The sequence below is a fragment of the Diadema antillarum genome, unplaced genomic scaffold (assembly GCF_040938485.1).
Source record: "Diadema antillarum isolate AM-2024a unplaced genomic scaffold, OU_Dant_1.0 seq00000594_RagTag, whole genome shotgun sequence".
Classification (NCBI taxonomy): Eukaryota; Metazoa; Echinodermata; class Echinoidea; order Diadematoida; family Diadematidae; genus Diadema; species Diadema antillarum.
The window spans coordinates 97,522-118,375 of record NW_027271525.1 but is presented as its reverse complement, the minus strand read 5'-3'; the positions used below and the strand labels follow the sequence as shown (position 1 = coordinate 118,375).

General features: G+C 38.2%; 3 protein-coding genes across 3 annotated transcripts in view; 2 read left to right on the top strand and 1 right to left on the bottom strand.

Moving 5' to 3' along the window:
• The first annotated feature begins 1,102 nt into the window (after positions 1–1,102).
• LOC139735727 (protein D3-like) lies at positions 1,103–5,594 on the top strand. The gene is made up of 3 exons (XM_071646473.1): positions 1,103–1,231; positions 2,987–3,179; positions 5,356–5,594. Exons 1-3 carry the CDS (start codon positions 1,103–1,105, stop codon positions 5,592–5,594), a joined length of 561 nt encoding a protein of 186 aa, XP_071502574.1.
• Positions 5,595–9,438: 3,844 nt separating this feature from the next.
• On the bottom strand, positions 9,439–12,883 carry LOC139735725 (protein D3-like). Its single transcript, XM_071646472.1, has 3 exons — positions 12,752–12,883; positions 10,627–10,819; positions 9,439–9,662 (listed from the first exon to the last, which is right to left on the bottom strand). The coding sequence occupies exons 1-3, from the start codon at positions 12,881–12,883 to the stop codon at positions 9,439–9,441; spliced, it is 549 nt and encodes a 182-aa protein (XP_071502573.1).
• A 4,045-nt stretch (positions 12,884–16,928) lies between these two features.
• LOC139735724 (uncharacterized) overlaps positions 16,929–20,854 on the top strand; it is a gene marked incomplete at its 3' end in the record, with an annotated part of 96,672 nt that continues 92,746 nt past the window's right edge. The window contains exons 1-2 of the mRNA XM_071646471.1: positions 16,929–17,088; positions 19,177–20,109. Coding sequence (XP_071502572.1) covers positions 16,929–17,088; positions 19,177–20,109 — 1,093 coding nt within the window. The remainder of the gene's footprint in view (positions 17,089–19,176; positions 20,110–20,854) is intronic.

Sequence of the window (20,854 nt, the reverse complement as noted above, 5' to 3'; positions counted from 1 at the left end):
GTAGATCGTTAAAAAAAGCAGAGATGCTTGTTCATTACACAAAATGCAATCGTATCTTACTTAGGCAAGTATGTGCAGTGCTGAAGTTTACAATTTTACATCTATGTATAAATATTGCAGATCGGTAACATCAGTGATATCTTTCATAGCAATTTTCCATGAACAGAATAAAAACTATGCGATGATTTGAGCTACACATTCATTCGTCACTTTAATTTCAGAGGCATCATATTGTTATTCGTCACGTGAGTTCGGTGGTGCGTGTGATTTTTGGACGCATTTTGGTGAATGAGACTACATTCTATAATAAGGGAGAAGCGTTTTTCTTTGTACCGATTCTACATTGCATAAGTAAAATTTCTCAGAATAGAACTAGGATATCAGCAAAGTTACATTAACATTATCAAGCACTAAATTTACACACACACACACACACACACACACACACACACACACGCAATCCGTGACGTGTTGTAATAATGCTTTCTCTCCTCTTATTACAGCAACCCAAAACATTGTGAAATCGCATTAACGAAGGAATAATCTTGCATGCTATTTAAAAGACACTATGGGAATAGTTATTCCAATTACCCTTTGATCATTGTCTTGTCTTAATTCTTTTATCAAAGATGTCGACAGTCATAACCAAACGGACTAAATATTTTGTAAAGTGCATTAGAGATTACATTGGAGATCTATGACTGATAATTGACAAAAATTGGTCCTGCGTAATATTTTGCTAAGATCAGTGGAATTACTATTTTCTGCAGCAATCCTAAGAAAGAAAAGAAAACGCTATGTAGATCACGAAACCTTGTCCAATGTTCTCCCTTCGTACTTCATCTCACCGACGCCATACCAGCATCTATGAATTACGACAGCTGATAGCATTCTAAACTACAGTGTATGCACATTCAAGATACGGGCAAGAGTATACAATGTTAGAACTTTATAATGCCTTCTCAATGGTGACCTGTAGTGACTCGGATCTGAAACGAACCTTCTGTCTCCGTGCATATACTTCAGAACAGAGATTTGGAGCGGTATATATATACAGCTACGTTTCATGATTATAAAGACTATTTGAGTTCACTTAGACACAATGAACGCTTATCGAGAGTACGATATCCTGCCCGAAGTCCTGGATGAGGTGCCGCCCGAAGTCTTGTCCGTAACATGGCCAAGCAATGGCGTTAGATGTGAGCTGGGAAACGAACTGACTCCAACCCAGGTGAGTGAATAAAGGGAAACATGTCTTTCACCTTTCATCTTAATTGTGTTTTTTATGTCAATTCATCATAATCATATTGTTGGTTTCACCACAATGTAAACTGTTTTTGGCGCACCAGGTGGGTTGGGATCGAGGATGGCCTCAGGGCCCAAGTCATTTAGTTGGCTCTTTCCAGACCCGGGCTGCCCAACCTGGTGCACACTTACCACTCCAGTGTATGTTCTGATTTCGAAAAATGTACTAACTACATGTGTGGTATTTGTGATTGAAAGCCGAATAAATAATGATAATAATTAAAATCTATGAAGGAAAATTGGGCTGTTGATGTCAGATCATTGATAAAGAACTCGAACATGATTCCTATAACAGGTTTTTAGTGAAATCTGTTAAAGATACCGGTACACGGACCTCTCGTTACGGAAGCGTGTTAGAGGGGGTATAGCTAGAAGGCTTAATACTGTTCACAACGTCCCGGACTCTTCTTCTTTGGTACTGGCCAATTCCCCTTAGTATAATAGGGGCCAACTGGACAGGGGGTGCGCTGGTGTTTATATTTGTCAAGCAGTCTTTCCTCGTCGGAAAGAACATAGATACAATGTTATAGCTAACTTCCTTTGATACATTGTATATTTCAATAACCAACTCTTGTAAACTGAAAGTCAGATATCTTGCCCCATGGCTCCAAAGTTTCTTTGTACACTGTAAAAACATCGGTGTTAGATTTAACACCACGGGTGTTAAATCTAACACCGATCAAACTTCAATAAAGGACCACACCCACAGGTGTTAAAAATGCACTGTGATGGTGTTGAAAAGTGTTCACCTGACACTTCGTGGTGTTAATTTGACACTGTACCTGGTGTTATTTTGACACTGTACTGGTGTTAATTCAAAAATGACACCACATGGTGTTGATTTGATATTTGCTGGTGTTAATATCAATGGTTTAACACCCGTCCAGCTTCAATAAGGGACCACACCAGCTGGTGTTACTTTGGTGTAAATTTATTTTCACATTTTTTCAAAAATCTAGTATTTTAATGTAAAATTCTTGATCGTCTTGTTTAAATCAAAAATCAACAAGAAGTGCAGTTACTAAGAAACTCTTCAAAAAACAGTTTAAAATTTGGAAATGACACCCGTAGGTGTTAATTTAACACCATAAATGAGCACCGAAAATTTAACACCAGCTCGGTGTTCACTATTTAACACCGGACTTTTTGCAGTGTATTTTGGGGTCCCGATTGACGAAGGCATTACTACAATGAGAGTTGACAGAGTGAAGTAAATCTCAGTACTCCTTGTGTGAAAAACCAATTCAAATACAATAGTTACATCTCTAAGAATCATGATTAAACCGTAGGAGTTCTTATTGACATTGACATCGTTCGCCATCTGAATCTGGTAATTTTTAGGTTAAATTGGCTGTTTCCACTTAACTGTTATTGACATTGTCCTTTTTAGGCTTCTGTAGCTGATCATGTTTTATATATTTCTAAAATTTGACTGTGCATGCTACTCCATAACCATTATGATAATGTAAGCGATTTTGCTTTAAAAACTCAGTTTTAATAAGTGTCATTAATGTAGTCAAGTCACTTTTTCTTTCTTGATAATGTGGGAGAGATGGGGTTGGAAGGCATAGTGTACGATGTTCTTAGTGTGGTAGACTGTAATTAACAATGAAATATCCAATAATGATTATACGTATAGTTACTTCGTTTCGTTTCTGTACTCCGCGCGCCATTTCGACAGGTCCAGCGCCAACCTGTCCTCGACTGGCAAGCGAGCGAAGACAGTTTGTACACCGTACTCTTCGTCCACGTTGGCTCACCGACAATCCAACTTCAGGTATGCCACTGGATCGTCTTCAACATTCCCGGCAATGACGTCGACAAGGGAATCGTCCACGCCGAATACCTCGAATCGGGTCCACCGAAAGACACGGGTAAATTTTGCTCAGTCCCAGCAAAAAACAAAAAACAAACAAACAAACAAACAAACAAAACAAAACACTTAAAGAAAGAAAGAAAGAAAGAAAGAAAGAAACATTCGTACACACACACCGCCACAAGTCTTTCTTGTTTTGAGTCAGTGTGCCAACAATACATTAAGCCTATCTTCATTCATTTTTATATCTTTAGTCCTATTGAGGTCTAGTTTTTATTTTTTCTGACGATCACTTTTCAAGGAGGTTGTTTGGACTACTCATGAGAATATCGTCATCATCATCATCATCATCATCATTATGATTACATAAGTAACGTGTTGCTAGATACTCCCGGTTTTGTAACCCCAACTCAACCAGAATTCAAATGATTTATACATATAGGATTATCCCCAGATTGTTTGAAACAAACATAAAGGTAATTCAAATTAACAACCATCTTGCAAAATATTTAGAAACCGAGCAAGGTGCCGAGTGAGCTGATGATCACATCACCTCACAATTTTCCAGTGACCTTGTACAAAAAAAAAAAAACACGAAAATGTATTTCTTTTTCTTCTATCAAAGTGTAGAACATAATTAATTTCTAGCTGAATAACTTCAAAATGGACAGTGATCAGTCAGAATATTTTATCAGGACTTGAGGCTGGGGCATAAATGCAAATTTCAACTCCATGGCAAGCTGTGGGGAGATGACATCACCAGCTCACTCGTTTGGATATTCAAAGTGACTGTTCAAGAACCGTTTTGTAAGAATATACGAAATAGCACAATTTCATACTTTCCTTATTCTTCTGATTTTAATCAAATTTTCACTGTTATGCTTAAAATGTTACTATTTCTTACCAGACTAACTTTTTGCTGGTTCGAAATTCCCCTTTAAACCTATATAGAAAAGGCTATAATTGCATAGTGACTGAAAAGAACATCATTACTTATTCTTTATCTTGTATACAGTGGAAACTCAGTATAATGAGATCCTTTTTAGGGGGATGGGGGAACCAAGACAATTTGTTCTTTATATCAGATATTTTGTTATATCAGTAGTCAATAAACAATACAAAACAAAGGAAATAAATTCATTGTGACCGGAGATTTAAGTTTGTTATATCACGTATTTTGTTATCAATGTCGGATCTCTTTATATCGAGTTTCCTCTGTAATACATTATGGCTTATTATAGTAAACGAAATGAAAACTCGACACAGAATCAGCAACTTTTTAATGTGTGCAGAACCAAGAAGCTCCTGCCTATTATTGAAATATCAACAAATGGTAAATATCTACAATTTAGTTCTTCGTCTGATTAAACGCGAAATATTCTCCAAAATATTTCGATTTCGTCGAAACAATTTTGATTTAGCAACAGTTAAACTTTCATTCATTATCTTGTCAATCTTTATAAACAGGTTGAGTCCTGTTTTCAGCGCCGTGAAAGAAGTTTCATAAAATTTTCTTCTTTAAATCGAAAAGTATTCATGTCAATTCTTATCTTTATATCACTGAGATATTTTGTTATATCAGTAGTCAATAAACAATACAAAACAAAGGAAATACAAAACAAAGGAAACAAATTCATTGTGACCGGAGAAATAAGCTTGTTATATCAGGTATTTTGTTATCAATGTCGGATCTCTTTATATCGAGTTTCCTCTGTAATACATAATGGCTTATCATAGTAAACGAAATGAAAACTCGACACAGAATCAGCAACTGTTTAATGTGTGCCGAAATATTATTGATATATCAACAAATGGTAAATATCTACAATCTATTTCTTCGTCTGATCAAACGCGAAATATTCTACAAAATATTTCGATTTCACCGAAACAATTTTGATTTAGCAACAGTTAACCTTTCATTCATTATCTTGTCAATCTTCATAAACAGGTTGAGTCCTTTTTTCAGCGCCGTGAAAGAAGTTTCATAAAATGGTCTTCTTCAAATCGAAAAGTGTTCGCGTCAATTCTTATCCTTATTTGAAGTTTATTTTCAGGGTTTGTGTTGAGGCAGGTCCAACTCCATTAAAGGCAATTTCATCTTTGAACTCCATGAAGATATCTGAAATGAGTAAGATACTCTAAAACACATAAACTTGCAGGCTCTGCAACGGATGACGACTGTCGCTTATCATTTCTGTCTTCTCACACAATTTATTTTTCTCAAACAATTACAGGAATCCACACTTATTTGTATCTGATCTACAAGCAGCCTTCAAGTCTCCCAATTACTCCGAAAGACGCCTACCGACGACGCGTTCGCCCTGAACGTCGCAAACCGTGGAGCACCAGGGACTTTGCCCTGCAGTACGACCTGGGAGACCCAGTCGCGGGAAACTTTTATCGGGCACAATACGACGAGTATGTTCCGATCTTCCAGTGGGAAGTGCACGGGAAGAAGATAGATAAAAGCTAACGTTGTTTTCATCATCATGTTAGACCAGTTGAAGTGTCTTCTTCATCATCTACATTTTCTAAATGTTTACAAACTATCAATACATTCTTTCATGCCGAGCTGTTCCGAGTTAAACGTTTCCCAGGCAGTGCTCGGACGCACACCATCACATCACACACCACACCCCATCACACCACACCACACCACATCACATCATATCACATCACATCACATCACACACCCCACCACACTCCACTCCACGACACCACATCCCACTCATAGATGCCAAGTTCAAAAAGGTTTTATGAGTGAGATTTTCATGACTCGGCATCTCTGCGCGCGCACATGTGCGTGAGCGAGGGAGCGAAACGACTGAGCAAGGGGAGGGTGTGGGAGGGGGGTGTCCACCGTCCCACAGTATAGGGAGCTTTTTCAATCTTTAGCTCATAAAGATTAATGGTGCAAGCTGGTGCATAACGTAAGTGACTATTTTTTACTTATTTTGAGAGACAAAAGGGAAATATTGCCTTCATTGCAACTCTCACTTTAATCCTTTATGCTATGCTCCCAATGCGTGAGAAAAATGGGTGTAATGCGTGAGGTCGTGAGACAGACCCTAAATGCTTGAGTCTCACTCACAATCTTTGAGACTTGGTAGCTCTGCCCCACTCCACTCCACCACACCTCACCCCACCCCACCCTACCTACCACACCACACCCCACTACACCACACAGCACCACACCACATCACATCATACATCACATCACACACCCCACCACACCCTACCACACGTACCTCACATAGGGACATCACATCACATCACATCACATCACGTCACGTCACATCACATCGCATCACATCGCATCATATCACACCACACTACATGATATTCCCCACAATTTGTTAACCAACAAAAAAGCGCATCACGTTTTAACAGAAGTCTAATTCGCACTTCTGGTAGAGGTACTCGGTATTTCGTGTTCCTGTTGCATTCAACCCTGTTTCCCTAAAGGATAGTGACAAAACCCAACAGTTATATCATTCCTGTACAGTACTACTGTGGAACCTCGTAATAAAGAGGTCGCATGTAATAAAACCCTTTCATAACAAGGTTATTTTGCACCTCTCGACTCCTTTGTCTTTTTTGTTGTTGTTTGCTTGCTTAAGAACCCTGATATAGGGAGAATTAATAACAATGTAATTGTCGTGGTATTCTAGGTCCTTGTTACAAGGTTCCTCTTTACTTGACCTTGCTAGAAATTTCTAACTGATAAATTCACCTGTAGGCCTACTACATGTACCACGTTATTACCCTGTATCTAATTTTATATGTGTAGGGTAATTAATGATAAACACCTTGTACAGCAAACTTCTTGACATCTGACTTGCTTTTCTCAAAACTTATCAAAAACCCTTCAAGGGATCACGGGGGAAATTTCACCCTATGGAGTATCAATTCTTTATCGCTTCGTTTCATTTCACATCACAATTCAAACGATTAAGCTGACGTACGCCAGAGCTGCCATGTTTGAGACACCACAGCCATTAGATTTCATTCACACCTGTACATATTACGGATGTTAAATGAAGTTAAAAAAAAAAAATCACATTTTGATATTCATCTTGCGCTCGACACTCGATTGTCTCATCATATATGTTAAGGAAGATTGCAAATGAAAAGTAAGGCAGTTACGGCACAAACTGAATATTGAGTCATCCAGATTTCTTTCCATTTTGTTTTATTTTGAATAAGCATATCAACTCACATTTCCAAGTATAATACAATTGTACCATCATAATGTTATTGCTATCATGCGCTCTGATTTACGTAAGGAGCAATATTATGAATAGACAAACATTAAAATTTGAAAATTGCTTCGAGAACATCAGATATTACTTCAAACAGTCTCGAGATGTATGCGCTCACAAACAATTCACTGTACTATATATTTTTTTAATGTTTTCATTCACACCTCTTTTGGGGAGATTGAATAGTCACAGATGACACAAGACTTGGTTTGGTGTACATATACAATGTATGTCCAATTATTGATGATGAGTTGGTGATCTTCAAACATCTGCTGTGACAAATCACAATGACCATAATACCCTCACTGTCAATCCATAAACGACAGGAAAAAAAAAAATCTATGAACATGATATATAAGCTAAATATTTGAGCTGAAATACAGTAATTCAAACTTATGCCTTGCTGCCCACTGTAAATTGAACTCGAGGAATATGTGATATATGTTTGTGCATAATGACAACTTTCAGTAGTTCATTCAGAATTATTATTTTTTTTCTTTTTGTTTAATAAAGGAATATTGCACATGACTTGGATCAAGATAAGGCACAGATTTCACATCAAATGTTGGAATGCTGTAAATGAACAGAAATGGAGTCCCATATTAACAACAAAAAAATACAATCATCATGTCTATTTCCACAGGTTATCTTACATTAAAATGGCAGAGTAAAGTATTAAAAAGACAAACAACATTCATGGATTGATTAGCAGCTGTTAAAGCCTGTATCTGGCCAAGCAGAGAGGGCAGTGTAAATAGCCAGCATCACGAGAATGTCAAAATAATTGATGACACAACATTTGCTCATGCGACAATTGCTCCAGTCTAATTTCCTTCAAGGACATAGGGTTAGGATTGAGATAGGGTTTTAGATTGAGTTTGACGTGAGGATTAGGATCAGGGTTTGGGTTATGTTTGTGGGCAGAATTGATGTTTGGCTTAGCGTGCAGACATTTCAGGGGAGCAATTGTCGCAGGAACAAATCTCATGGGACCAAATGATAAGATATGGATTAATTAACAGAGTAAGAGATAGAGTGTGTCTGTATGTGTCGATGAGAATGTAAGAACTGGACAAAAGAAGAGGAAAAGTACTTCAGCCTGAAAGGGAAAATAAAGTTTTTCTACAAACATATCAAAGATATACAAGCACTGAATCCAATGTTCGGTGCATAAATTTTTTCATGATGAAATATCCTTCTGTGGCTTATACAACATACACTGTACATGTACTTCATAGAAGAAACATAAAGATAACACACAATATACTTCATTTGATATGATTTGAAACAAACGGCACAATAAATAAACTTCATTCAAAATGCTGCATAGAAAAAAAAGACATTATTATATACCCATAAAATTATATACACAAAGCACTCCCATTATACACTGTATTAAAGTTATCAGGACCAACGGTTTGTTTTGTTATACGTACATGTATTGAAATTTTGTTATGATCAAAAAAGTTTAGAAAGATATAGAAATGATAACTTTGAACCAAAAATGTTTGCTTTGTTTTTACAAGACTTTTGTTATAAATGTATTTGTTACAACAGAAGTGCACTGTATGCATAACTTGTAAAGACCTAACTCTTTACTTTCCATCATTGCCACAAGAGCACCACGTAAAACAAAAGAAAAAAAAACCAAAAACAGAGAAACCATTCATTATGGACATTGCATCTATGATTTTCAAAATTTGGTTAAATTGTCTCACTTTGTTAAATTGTGAACAATATTTATGCCGTTACATATCACAATATATGTAATATGATTACAGTTAATATTCATTGGAAGGCACTGCTTTGAAAACAAAACATGGTGAAATTCAATTCTCATGGACTGATATATATGGTCTTACAACAGTAAAACGTACTTCCTATCAACTTGGTCTTACAACTGAACAGATATTCATGAGGCTACTGCATGCATATGTTACACAGTTCCTCTTTAAGATAGGAATGGACTGACATAATTTGTAGTCTGATCATTGTTACATGACATAATCATGATACCATCTATTTTTAATCAAGACCACAAGTTTCTATCCAAATTTATTGAGGCGTAGCAGCCTCAAGTTCGGCACGCTGGATTGGCACCCACTCGTCATACTGAGCCCTAAAGAAGTTCCCGGCGACGGGGTCACCCAGGCCGTTCTCTGCGGCAAACCTGCGCAGGCTCCACTTGTAGCGCCGCTCCTTGTTCCGGGGCCGGTAAGCTTCGGAAGGAACGTACCCTGGTGGCTGCTTGTAGATCAGGAAGCAGTATCGGTGCAAGCCTGCAGAGAGAGAGAGAGAGAGAGAGAGAGGAGAGGGAGGGGGAGAGATGACAGAAGAAAGAAATACATGTAGTGGTAGCAGGGGAGATAGTGGATAAAGATTAAAAAAAACCCCAGATTATAGCAGAGAGGCAGGAGAAGGAGTGAGAGGAAGAGAGGGATATATATATACATATATATATATATATATATATATACCTCGTTTAATGCGACATGTATATATATATATATATATATATATATATAATTATATATATACATATATATATATAATTATATATATATATATGTATACATACATATATATATAATATATATGTAAGTGTGAGAGAGGAGAGATATGAAGGGAAAGGAAGATAGAGAAAGACAAAAAGGAGAGAAAGTGAGTGTAGATGAACAGTTTTGTGGTCTTTTCTTCTGCAACCACTACGTGAGATTCAATGTAATCAAGTTCAGGCTTGACGGATTAGCACAGATTAGGATTAGCCACGAACTGTCCTTCAATGAATGCCCTCTGAGACTCCACTTAATCTTATCATAACAAGGTCTTCATGACATCACTTCATCACACTAAAACAGTTATGTTTGCACATACATGGGATTTACTCACTCTGTTATCACTATAGAATATTCCAAGAAATATAAAAAATATGAAATATATGAAATGCACAATTCTGCATACCAACGAGAATGGACATTACTCCTTCATGTACATGGTACTTGTGCGAAAGTAGTGAGGTACAATGTATGTTGCAATCAAAATACCCGAGTACTACATGTATGTCATTATTGTCTTTTAACAATTTTCTTTCTAGAAATGGTTCAGTGCACAGTTTGTTTAATTCACTTGCATAAAACACTGAATTCAATTCTAACACTATCTGTGGTCCAATGATAAGTGTGCGGATACACAGCACCATAAATTCTTTCTCCAAAAACATTTTAAAAGAGATTTCTTTGGTACCTGAGCCTTCAGGGGCACCAGATCCAACATACTCTGTCTGGATCTTGCCCGTCTTGGAGTCCCCACCCGAGACGTCGACCATCATAAAATGGTGGACTTCCCGCACTGTCTCCGCCGCATCGGGGTCAGTCATGATGATGGTGTAGAGGGCGCCCTCTTCAGCTGGAAATGTGATATGTGGCATGTCCTTCACCTGTACTTAAAGCAAATACAGTAGCGTAATGAAGATCAAAGAACAGAGTGAAGTTCATAGTTTATCAGAAGGAAGACGTCGCTCTTTCTTTTTTCAAGTTCATCAAACTTTGAGAATTCATTTTTCTCTTTCTTGCTTGTTAACCTGTTAGAATTTATTTCCACTTATGCACACCATTTTCATTTTTTTTTCTGATTTTTTTTCTTTCTTTTTCAAAGTTTCATCAAACTTTGAGCATTAATTTTTCTCTGTCTTGCTTGTAAACCTGTAAAAATTCTTTTTCCACTTACGCACACCATTTTCATTTTTTTTTTTTTTAATATTTTTTTTTTTGATGTGCAGTTTATGGCATCATTGCTGGCGTGGTTCTCTAACCTTTCCAGGTTATTCTTGTGACCACACTTGTAAACACAGTTCATGTAAGTGGGTTTATGGCAGACAAAACGAGGTACAGGGCACTTCTTGCATCTGAAAATTTTACATCTTTATTGCCAAACACATACATACATACACACACACACACACACACACATGCACCAATTATGTATATATATATATATATATATATATCCTATAATTGCATTTTGTTGAGAATGGAGAAAACATGATGTGAGATGTCTCTACTATAGGGTGTAATTTGAACATACAATGCCTCATATTTACTCTAAGATTAATAGGTAGTAGATGAAACAATTGCATCATACAGAATGTTACACTAAGTATCATCTTGATCACTGTAAATATACTATATCAAATCAATATTTCTTTGCAAAGTACCTGGTAGTAATTCATCAAAACCATTACCAAACACATGGAATCTTACATGAAACAAACTTCTTGGCTCTGTTCTTCAGGATTCAAGAATCCAGTAGTAGGAATTGGATTTACATTTATGAACATTTGCTCTTACAAGTAACTCTGATGTTGTGAGGAATCCATACATTGTAGTAACAATGGTTTAGAGGGAGCACACTATGTTATTCATCCCCTGAATACTACATTGTATAATGAATGCTGCAGACATATTCATAGTCTTTCAAGATGTTGGATGTACCAGCATATTTCTTGTCTTTCAGAACAACAAATAAAACCTTCATGCATGCAACAGTTCAATAATGCAGGTAGTTCTCCTAAGGAAGTGAGTGCACTAAAAGACACCAAGCATCATCATTAAAAATAGTACAAATATGTACGGCAACATCAGGGGCGGATCCAGGAATTTCGTGAAGAGGAGGCGCGTTTACCAAATTAAAAGGGGGGGGGGGGCACGCACCACTCCCCCATTTTTTTCTTTTTATTTCTTTTGTTTCAACAAAAAATAAGGGGGGGGGGCGTGCGCTGGTTGCTGTCCTTCCTGGATCCGCCACTGAACATTCATGGGTGTTTCTTGAATACAGTCCAGTAGTTAAAGTCACATCAGTAGAGAAAATGTCATAATATTTGATATTTATCTAAAGGCTACAATCAACAGCCTCTGACTTAATGCAAAGGTTGCCTAACAGCTACTCTAAACATATTCACAGTTCAAAAGTCATGTATTTCAACAAGTATTCACCCAACTTAATTCTTCTATGCGCCCAGCCCTTTACAGCAGTTACTTGCAGTGTGTCTTCATGAAGGTATGGTGATGCAATAAGGATGAAAGAGGATTAGGTACGTAATCTCTCATAACAGGCAAGGCAATCAATAGTCCCTATACATAATATACAGATTATACAGATAATGACTACCAATATCATTCTCCAAGGCATGTCAGAGGCACCCACTACATCTCATCAGTATTAGAATTACATGATTCAGAACTTTTAAAATGAATTACCAGTAGATGACATGACCAAGGCAAACTGTGTGCAAAAATGTGTCTCGCCCATTCGCGTAGAAGAAAACACTCTGATCAAATTCTAACCATGACTATGAGTGAAGCATACTGACCTGTGTTGGAGTGAGCTCATTCCCAAAGTCACATGATACCCCAGAAGGATACACAATCTCTGCTCTTAGGGGTGGAGCCTTGTCGATAACGTCTGGTTTGACACCAAGTTCCTCCCATCTTGGAGATGCCATTGTTGTTTATTGTTCCTCTTCTTCTGTAAATTTATATAAAAATGAAACAAATGAAAAAAAAAATTCTTCCCAATTACCGAACTCTGATGACAACCAACATTCCACATTTTCCTTTTTTTCTTTATGAAGTATCAAAGCACATATCATTGCCGAAACACAGATTCACTACTAAAACACACCTAACTGTAATATACACATTTTATACATCGTACAATATTAACTGAAATTCATAGCAGAGCGTTTTCATAAGTGGTGGGGGGGGGGGGGGCACTGTTGGGTTTCATGAACTAACAAGCAAAAAAAAAAAAAGTCTTCGCAGCTCATCTCTCCCCTTCCACTTCCGCATTTCTTCAGCTGACAAGTAAAAAACAAAACAAAACAAAACAAAAAAACAAGCACACACACACACACACACACACAAAAAAAAAACCCAAAGGGTCTTCAGTTCATTATTCCGGGTTTCTTCAGCTGACAAGCATCGGTTCTCAGCTCATCTTTTTCCACTTCTGGGTTTCTTTAGCTGACAAGCAGTCTTCAGCACAAAAATCTAACCTTACTCAGTTACTGCACTCACAATTACAACTTGAAGTTCAAGATCTCTATCTAATATCTTGTTTATATTTTAGTGCCACTTACGCACTTCTGGGCTAAAAAAAGTAGGGGCCTAAAGTGATGACACCTTATGTATTCCTTTGTATGGTGCACAAAAAGTGGGGGCATAGCCTCCCCCCCCCCCCCCCCCCCCACCCCCGTTCCGGGCGGGGCCATGCATAGATATCTCGAGATTTGGAAATTCTGGCAGATGAAAAGAATCTAAGAATCTAGAACCTATCTACAATGGCAACGAAGGTCGGGGATTTGTTCCGAGGAGACTGCGTCTGGCTTCACGGAATACCCTAAACGGAGCTCGAGGAGAGCGATAATGTCCAAAAAATTAATAAATTAATAAATAAAAACGACTCCGGACAGACGGATCTTTCTGTATAACCCGTAACCGGTAATGTTTACTTGAACTGAGGAAGAGTCTCGAGCGAGCCCGCAAGCTCTGCTAAATAAGCCTAGACGTAGTCTCAACACTTTCTTTTTTTTTTATAAACAACAATTTTGCATCCTGTCGTACAGATCAGAAAGGCTGCGGAACACAACTTGTCACAAGTATCAAACAACGCTTTACTCACCTTTGTTTTAGTAACCACTGCCAGCTAAATGTCGACAAAGATCGTTCACTTTCGCTGAGCAGAGCAGGAAAACACAAGGCAAAGGCAAGCAAGCACCTCCTCTACCGCCACGATTGTAGTCATCGGGGACAATGTGTGAACCAATACGACGTGCATTCGCGATATGCGTACCGGGTTCAGTCCCTACCGAACCTGCTCAGCTGGAGTACAGTAAACTCGTGGTGTGGTCACCTGATCAGTCACATGACAGTTATTCAATACTGCCGTGCAAATATTGTGCAACCACTGTGAAATCCAACCTCCTGATACGAAGTGCGAGCAACATTAGAACGTAGTAGGTAGTTGTCCGAACTCGTCTCTGTAGTCCTCCCAATATTTGCAATATCATCTGTAAACAATGAGTATAACTATGACGGTATCATAACAAACACTGCAGGGAGGATTGGAGAGTTGATCAATGCAATGAGTGAAATTTTGTAGGCTAATTCCCCTCCCTGGTATAGCGCTTAACTATGTTACAAAAGTTATTTCACAGCGCTTTACATCATGATCTATGATCAATTATTATCTAAAGTGATGGCGGCGGGGGGGGGGGGGGGTGAATAGCCAGCCCTCCCGTTTTCGCTGCCCTTGTCATGACGGCATGGTGCCTGCTTCATCTTCAGCATAATGTCAAGTTCAGCCTGACCTTCTCTGCTTTATGAGTCAGTGGCGGATCCAGAGGGGGCGCAACCGGTGCACGCCCCACCCCCTTTATATTTTCTTAGATATTAAAAAGAAAAAATGAAAATTGAAATGAAACTTCGAAGTGGCACCAAAAATATTATCAGCGCCCCCTTTACTGGATACACCCCTGTGAGTAGGGCATACAATCGCATAGCCACGATATCAAATCATGTAACTCCGTATGAGCAATATAGGATGAGGAATATTGTCCCTAAATTTTAGGATATGATATCATTTCTCTCTATGTTGAATAGCTTGAATTTTCCTATGACAAAGGGATTTGACTTCCTTGTTTGGAAACAATAGAAGTGCATATTGAATGACTGATGTGAAACTGCAATTCAGATGATTCTGAAATCTGAATAATATGATAACAATAACATTGATTTCAATAACAGGTACATTTTTCCACATAAAATTTATAGATTTAGCAAAGCAAATGGATTAAGGAAAAGCCGTCACGTGCAAACTAAAGTGAAATCAAACAATAGGTTTTGTTTGAGTCCCTGTAGTTGCCCTTTAGAACTTTACAACAATGCGTGATGTCGAAAAAAAAAAGAAAACCATAAAGAATGAGATATAGGTATACGTTATAATCTTGTATATATATACATGTACATATATATATATATGTATATATATATATATATATATATATATATATATATAAATTTATATACATATTTTTTTTCTAGGTCATAAAAAGAGCGCTTGACCTTGAGGTATTCCACGCAGAAAATATGAAGAATAACAGCTACCTTAGCCTGAACGTTATCGCAAAAACAGGTACTGGAGGGAGTACTTTTCATCAATACATAATAATTGTGGTCACATCACCGCGGTTTCCCATTTGAATTTTCTTTGTAATTAGTCAAATTTGTTCTGCCAATAAAATGCATATCATTCGAATCCGTAAAAGATCCTCAAAATACGGCAAAGTTATAATCAATAACTTAGAGGGTTTATCGCTCTAGACAACGGCAAAAGCGGCCTTGAAAATGCCAAGAACATACTTCATGGATACATGGATAAGAATGAAAAAAAAAAAAATCTGATTACCAGCAGGTAGGTCCTACGTCTAGTTTAAAAAAAAAAATGCATGAAGTCTGTTTGTTGTTGTTTGTGTTTTGTTTTAAATGATTAACACGAGTCATAATAATAGCAAAGGTATACAGGCCTGTAATTATCGCAACAAAATTTCCGTGATTTTCTTAGTTTGTTTCTGCTCATTATGACGCTTTTTCAGGCTTCTTTCAATCATTCCGTTAAACACACACACACACACACACACACACACACACACACACACACACACACACAAGTGAAATCAATTCGAAATTGAGGAAACCATGTAGTTGATATTAAAAATGCCGTTGTGGTACATTATATTGTATAAACGCTCGAAAAAAACAAACGAACAAAGAATGGGCGGTTTGGTAATCAAGTTTACGAAGAAGAACATAATTCATTCTTCTCTAAAATTCTTCTCTAAATGAAGAACAACTCTGAGCTAATCGCTCCACCTGTAAAGTCCCAAAGTATTTGACTAGATCTACTTGAAAATCATGCAAACTGATATTTTTAATAGGACCTATCTTCTGATACCTTCCGACAATACAGTAGATTAAAAGAGCAGAATGTGAAGAACGAACGCAACAACAACGACAAAATTTTCAGCTGGATCCGTACACCCCGATCCAAGCACAACACACAGAAAAGTTCAGCCGAGTTCAAAACTAATGTCGATTTAGCCTCAATTCAGACATCTAAAGTATAAAAAGAAAGATACGTGTGATGTTTTATCGCTTATCATGCATTTCTATCAAAATCTATGTCAAATAATATTATAGTGATTTTTGTCAGAACATACAAAATGCAGATTAAGGAAATTGATAAGGATTCGACTTTTTTCAATTGCTTTTTATCTCGAGACAAATAGAAGCGTGCTTGGTATTTATACAAACGACACCAGTGCGCGCGCTACAGCCGGTGCGCATGGAGCAGCTTGCATGTGAAAGACATGCACGTACATGTATTGTGTAAAAATTTTTCACGTGTACAAAAATTAGTGAAAGCTCGTTCACGACGTCTTTGATGCGGTAAATTTCACATCAGCGATTCTTTGATTAGAGTCCGACAGAATGGCTTCTTCTTCAGGAATGTCGTCACTACTGGACCGTTTCAGATTTGAGCAGAAACCGAAGAAAAGGATAACATCTTCGTCTGGCGATACTGATGACAGTCAGACAAGAGCCAAGCACGGCGGAACAACCGTGCGACCGGCGACCCCCGAGTCACAAGGTAAACACCTCTGTAGGTCGGGCACAATGCCTGCGACCTGCATAATACGGTACGGCAAATGTCAACTTTAATTGATCATTTTGTTGTTAAAAACTGTGTCTAAACAATGATTATGAGCATCACGTTTAGTTGGACATCCTGCAAAATACTCAGTAATATTTACCACTGGTATTTAAGATGTAGCCTACAAATTAGTACAATTGTACTTGTAGTTAGAACTGGAATTGATGGAAGTGGAAATGGAATTTCAAATTCAAGCTGAAATTGAACATTTAAAAATAGGTGGTCTATGTCAATAACTCGATTTTGTGTAGGGAGGTTTTTTTTTTTTTAATTTCATTGTTAGACTCTTATGGTGTATGGCTCTGCTTCCATGTGTCCAGATACAGTATATCTAGTCTCTGCTGAACATCCGCAGAACGATCTTTCGGTCAAGATTTTGTGTTGTTGAATGAATCATTTGTTTATTCAGGGATGTTCAGCTAGCCTGGAGCTCTCGTATAGTATTGGTGGAGATGAGGATAAGGCTTTTAATTCTTTTGTAAGGAGGGCGCTATGCATGCTTGACAGTCGGACGCATATTTTTTAGCTCTGCAAATTGCAGTTTAAATCCTATCAAATTTTTAATTTTTTTCGAGGCATCTGCGTTTTAATCGGTGATATTATAGTGTTTTTTACTATGCTGATCCATCTGTGATGGATTATTATCCTTATGTGTGAGAAATTAGCGAGAAATTTTGACCTACAAATTGGACCAACGTCTGCTCTGAGGTGGAAGCTCAAGCAACACAGCTCTACGGACCGACCTCACGTGTGTGATAGTGCAATCAAAATTTTCGTGCATCCAACAAGTAACGCGCCAACATATGTGCCGACCGCCATCTTGGATTTTATGCCTTGTGGGATGTTTTTAAACATTTTTTGTAATAAAAGTATTTGTATGGTTATTAAATAAGTGTTTGTTTTGGGAGTATTTTTTATGAACAACGACAACCTGCATTATGGCGATTTTACAGTCATTCTGGATCCCAGCCCTAGTAATGATTCTCAGCCTGATTATTAGAACCAGCAGCAGCACAGCTGAACATGAGTGTGGTGTCAACAGAGAAAATCTGGAATCAAATATCTTCCGTGACAACTGGATGGCACCATCTTCCGCCCTTAGTTTTTCGCAACACAGATTATACAAGCAAGAAAACCAAGTGAGCATGTTCCATTACTCTTTGTATTTGTTGAAGTCAAAATCACCAAGAACAATGTTGAGTGTGAAGAGGGCTAGACTTATGGCCTTTGTGTATGTTTTGCTGTCAGGTGATATTGAACTAAATCCTGGCCCCCGTAAACCAAAGTACCCTTGTGAAATTTGTAAGAAAGCAGCCAAATGGGGACAGAAAGCTGTTGAATGTGAACAGTGCCAGGGTTGGTTTCACGCTTCATGCCTGAAAATGAGTGATGACATGTATGATTATTTGTCAGATCATCCATCTTTTTCTTGGATCTGTTCTAATTGTGGAAACCCAAATGTGTCGTTTTTCTCTCTAAGCGCTACCAAGTTAGAACTGTCCAACAGTTTCGACCCATTGACCCAGTTACCAAGTAATGCCATTAACGTTTCATCAGATGATAGGCAAGACCTAGACATTGGACAACCTGTTCAAACATCAAGCCCAAACCCAAAACCTAAGACTCCAGTATTTAGCAGAAAGAATGCAGGAGCCAATCCCAAGGACAACTATAAAAGAAGGAACAAACAGAAGCCTGAGTTAACAAAACGGATGAAAATGATTAATTTGAATTGTCAGAGTATAAAAGCTAAATTATTGAGCTTCGAAGCTGTATTGGCTTGTGAGAACCCAGATGTGGTAATCGGGACTGAGTCTTGGTTAAACAGCTCTATTTCTACCGGGGAAATTTTTCCATCATGCTACAATGTTTTCAGAAGAGATAGAGCGACTGATCAGAGAGGTGGTGGAGTTTTCATTGCTGTAAGAGATACCTTCCTTGCGTCAGAAGAGCCACATCTCCAAACAAACTCAGAAATTATATGGGTCTCAATCCACGTGAAAGGAATACCACCCTTGTACATAGGTGCATTTTATAGACCACCCTCGTCAAACTTAGAGTACTTGGAAGAGTTGGAATTATCGTTATCAAGAGTTCCAAAGAATGCTTCCGTTTGGATCCTTGGTGACTTCAACCTACCACACGTTGATTGGGAATCAGCCGTCTTCAAACCTGGTGGCCAGTACCCAGCAGTGAGTAGGAAAGTGATAGATATCATGAATGACAATAACCTACAACAACTTGTTAAAGATCCTACAAGAGCAGAGAATATACTGGACCTGTGCTTCACAAATCACCCTGCATCTGCAGAATCTGTGAAGGTGGACCATGGTATTAGTGACCATGATATGGTGATTATAGAAGCTGTGTTAAAGCCCAAAGTTAACAGACCACCCAAGCGGAAAGTTTACATCTACAAGAAGGCGAACTTCGAGGAAATCAACAGGGACATGGAAGATTTCAACAAATCCCTCACTCACGATCGCATCTCCTCTTCAAGTATGGAGGAACTCTATACTGACTTTAAAACAGCCCTTCAGTCATCAGTTCAAAGACACATCCCCTCTAAGATGACCTCAAGTCGTTTCTCATACCCATGGATAGACAGATCACTTAAAAGGGACTACAGAAAGAAGAAGAGACTCTACAATAAAGCGAAAAGGTCACAGTCTCCCACTGACCAAGAAGCATTCAAGAAACTGAGAAGAAGTATTGACAGGAGAACCAGGAAGGCATATAAGAACTACTTGAGAGATGTTATCGGGGCCAGCCTAAGAACCGAAAACCCTAAACCTTTCTGGAAATTTATTAAGGCTAAGAGACAAGAAGTAAGTGGAATTCCACCCCTCAAAGTCCGTGGTAATATCATCCCAGGGGCAATGGAGAAAGCAGAGGCATTTAATGAATACTTCTGCTCAGTATTCACTGACGAAGATGACAACATACCAGACCTAGACGGTAGTAATATCCCGGATATAGATGATATTGTGATAACTGAAGAAGGAGTTCGTAAACTGCTTTTGAATATCAACCCGAATAAAGCTGCAGGTCCTGATGGAATACAAGGAAAGGTTCTTAAAGCCTGTGCAGGTAGCATTGCCCCAGCTCTGCAAAAGATTTTTCAGAAATCCATCTCTACCGGTGATCTTCCCAAGGATTGGCGCACCGCGAATGTAACACCTATCTACAAAAAAGATGATCGTTCCCAACCACAGAGCTACAGACCAGTCTCCTTAACCTCGATCGTTTGCAAATTACTCGAGCACATCATCCATGGCCATATCATGAAACATTTCGAGAGGTTTGGAATTTTAGCTGATCAGCAGCATGGCTTTCGAAAAGGCAGGTCGTGTGAGTCACAACTTTCAGGCTTGATCGACGACATACAGAAAGTTTTGGACTATAGGGGCCAAGTTGATTTAATAATATTGGACTTTAAAAAAGCTTTTGATGTAGTTCCCCATCATCGTCTACTTCATAAGCTTGAATATTTTGGAATTCGAAACAAAATCCATGTTTGGTTGAAGAATTTCCTAAACAACCGCCACCAGAGAGTTCTTTTGGAAGGGATTACCAGTGGACCCTTACCTGTGAAGTCAGGCGTTCCACAGGGCACAGTGATGGGGCCACTGTTGTTCCTCACCTATGTTAATGATCTACCCAGTAACCTCTCATCTAAAGTATGCCTGTTCGCGGATGATTG

What these genes read in the sequence shown, in the direction of transcription:
- LOC139735727 (XM_071646473.1), top strand. Translation starts at nt 1,103, where the DNA reads ATGAACGCTTATCGAGAGTACGATATCCTGCCCGAAGTCCTGGATGAG. An exon ending in ACGAACTGACTCCAACCCAG is followed by an intron (nt 1,232 to 2,986) that starts GTGAGTGAATAA and finishes CCATTTCGACAG; the next exon opens with GTCCAGCGCCAACCTGTCCT. An exon ending in GGGTCCACCGAAAGACACGG is followed by an intron (nt 3,180 to 5,355) that starts GTAAATTTTGCT and finishes AAACAATTACAG; the next exon opens with GAATCCACACTTATTTGTAT.
- LOC139735725 (XM_071646472.1), bottom strand. Translation starts at nt 12,883, where the DNA reads ATGGCATCTCCAAGATGGGAGGAACTTGGTGTCAAACCAGACGTTATC. An exon ending in ATGAGCTCACTCCAACACAG is followed by an intron (nt 10,820 to 12,751) that starts GTCAGTATGCTT and finishes CTTTAAGTACAG; the next exon opens with GTGAAGGACATGCCACATAT. An exon ending in TGGTGCCCCTGAAGGCTCAG is followed by an intron (nt 9,663 to 10,626) that starts GTACCAAAGAAA and finishes CTCTCTCTGCAG; the next exon opens with GCTTGCACCGATACTGCTTC.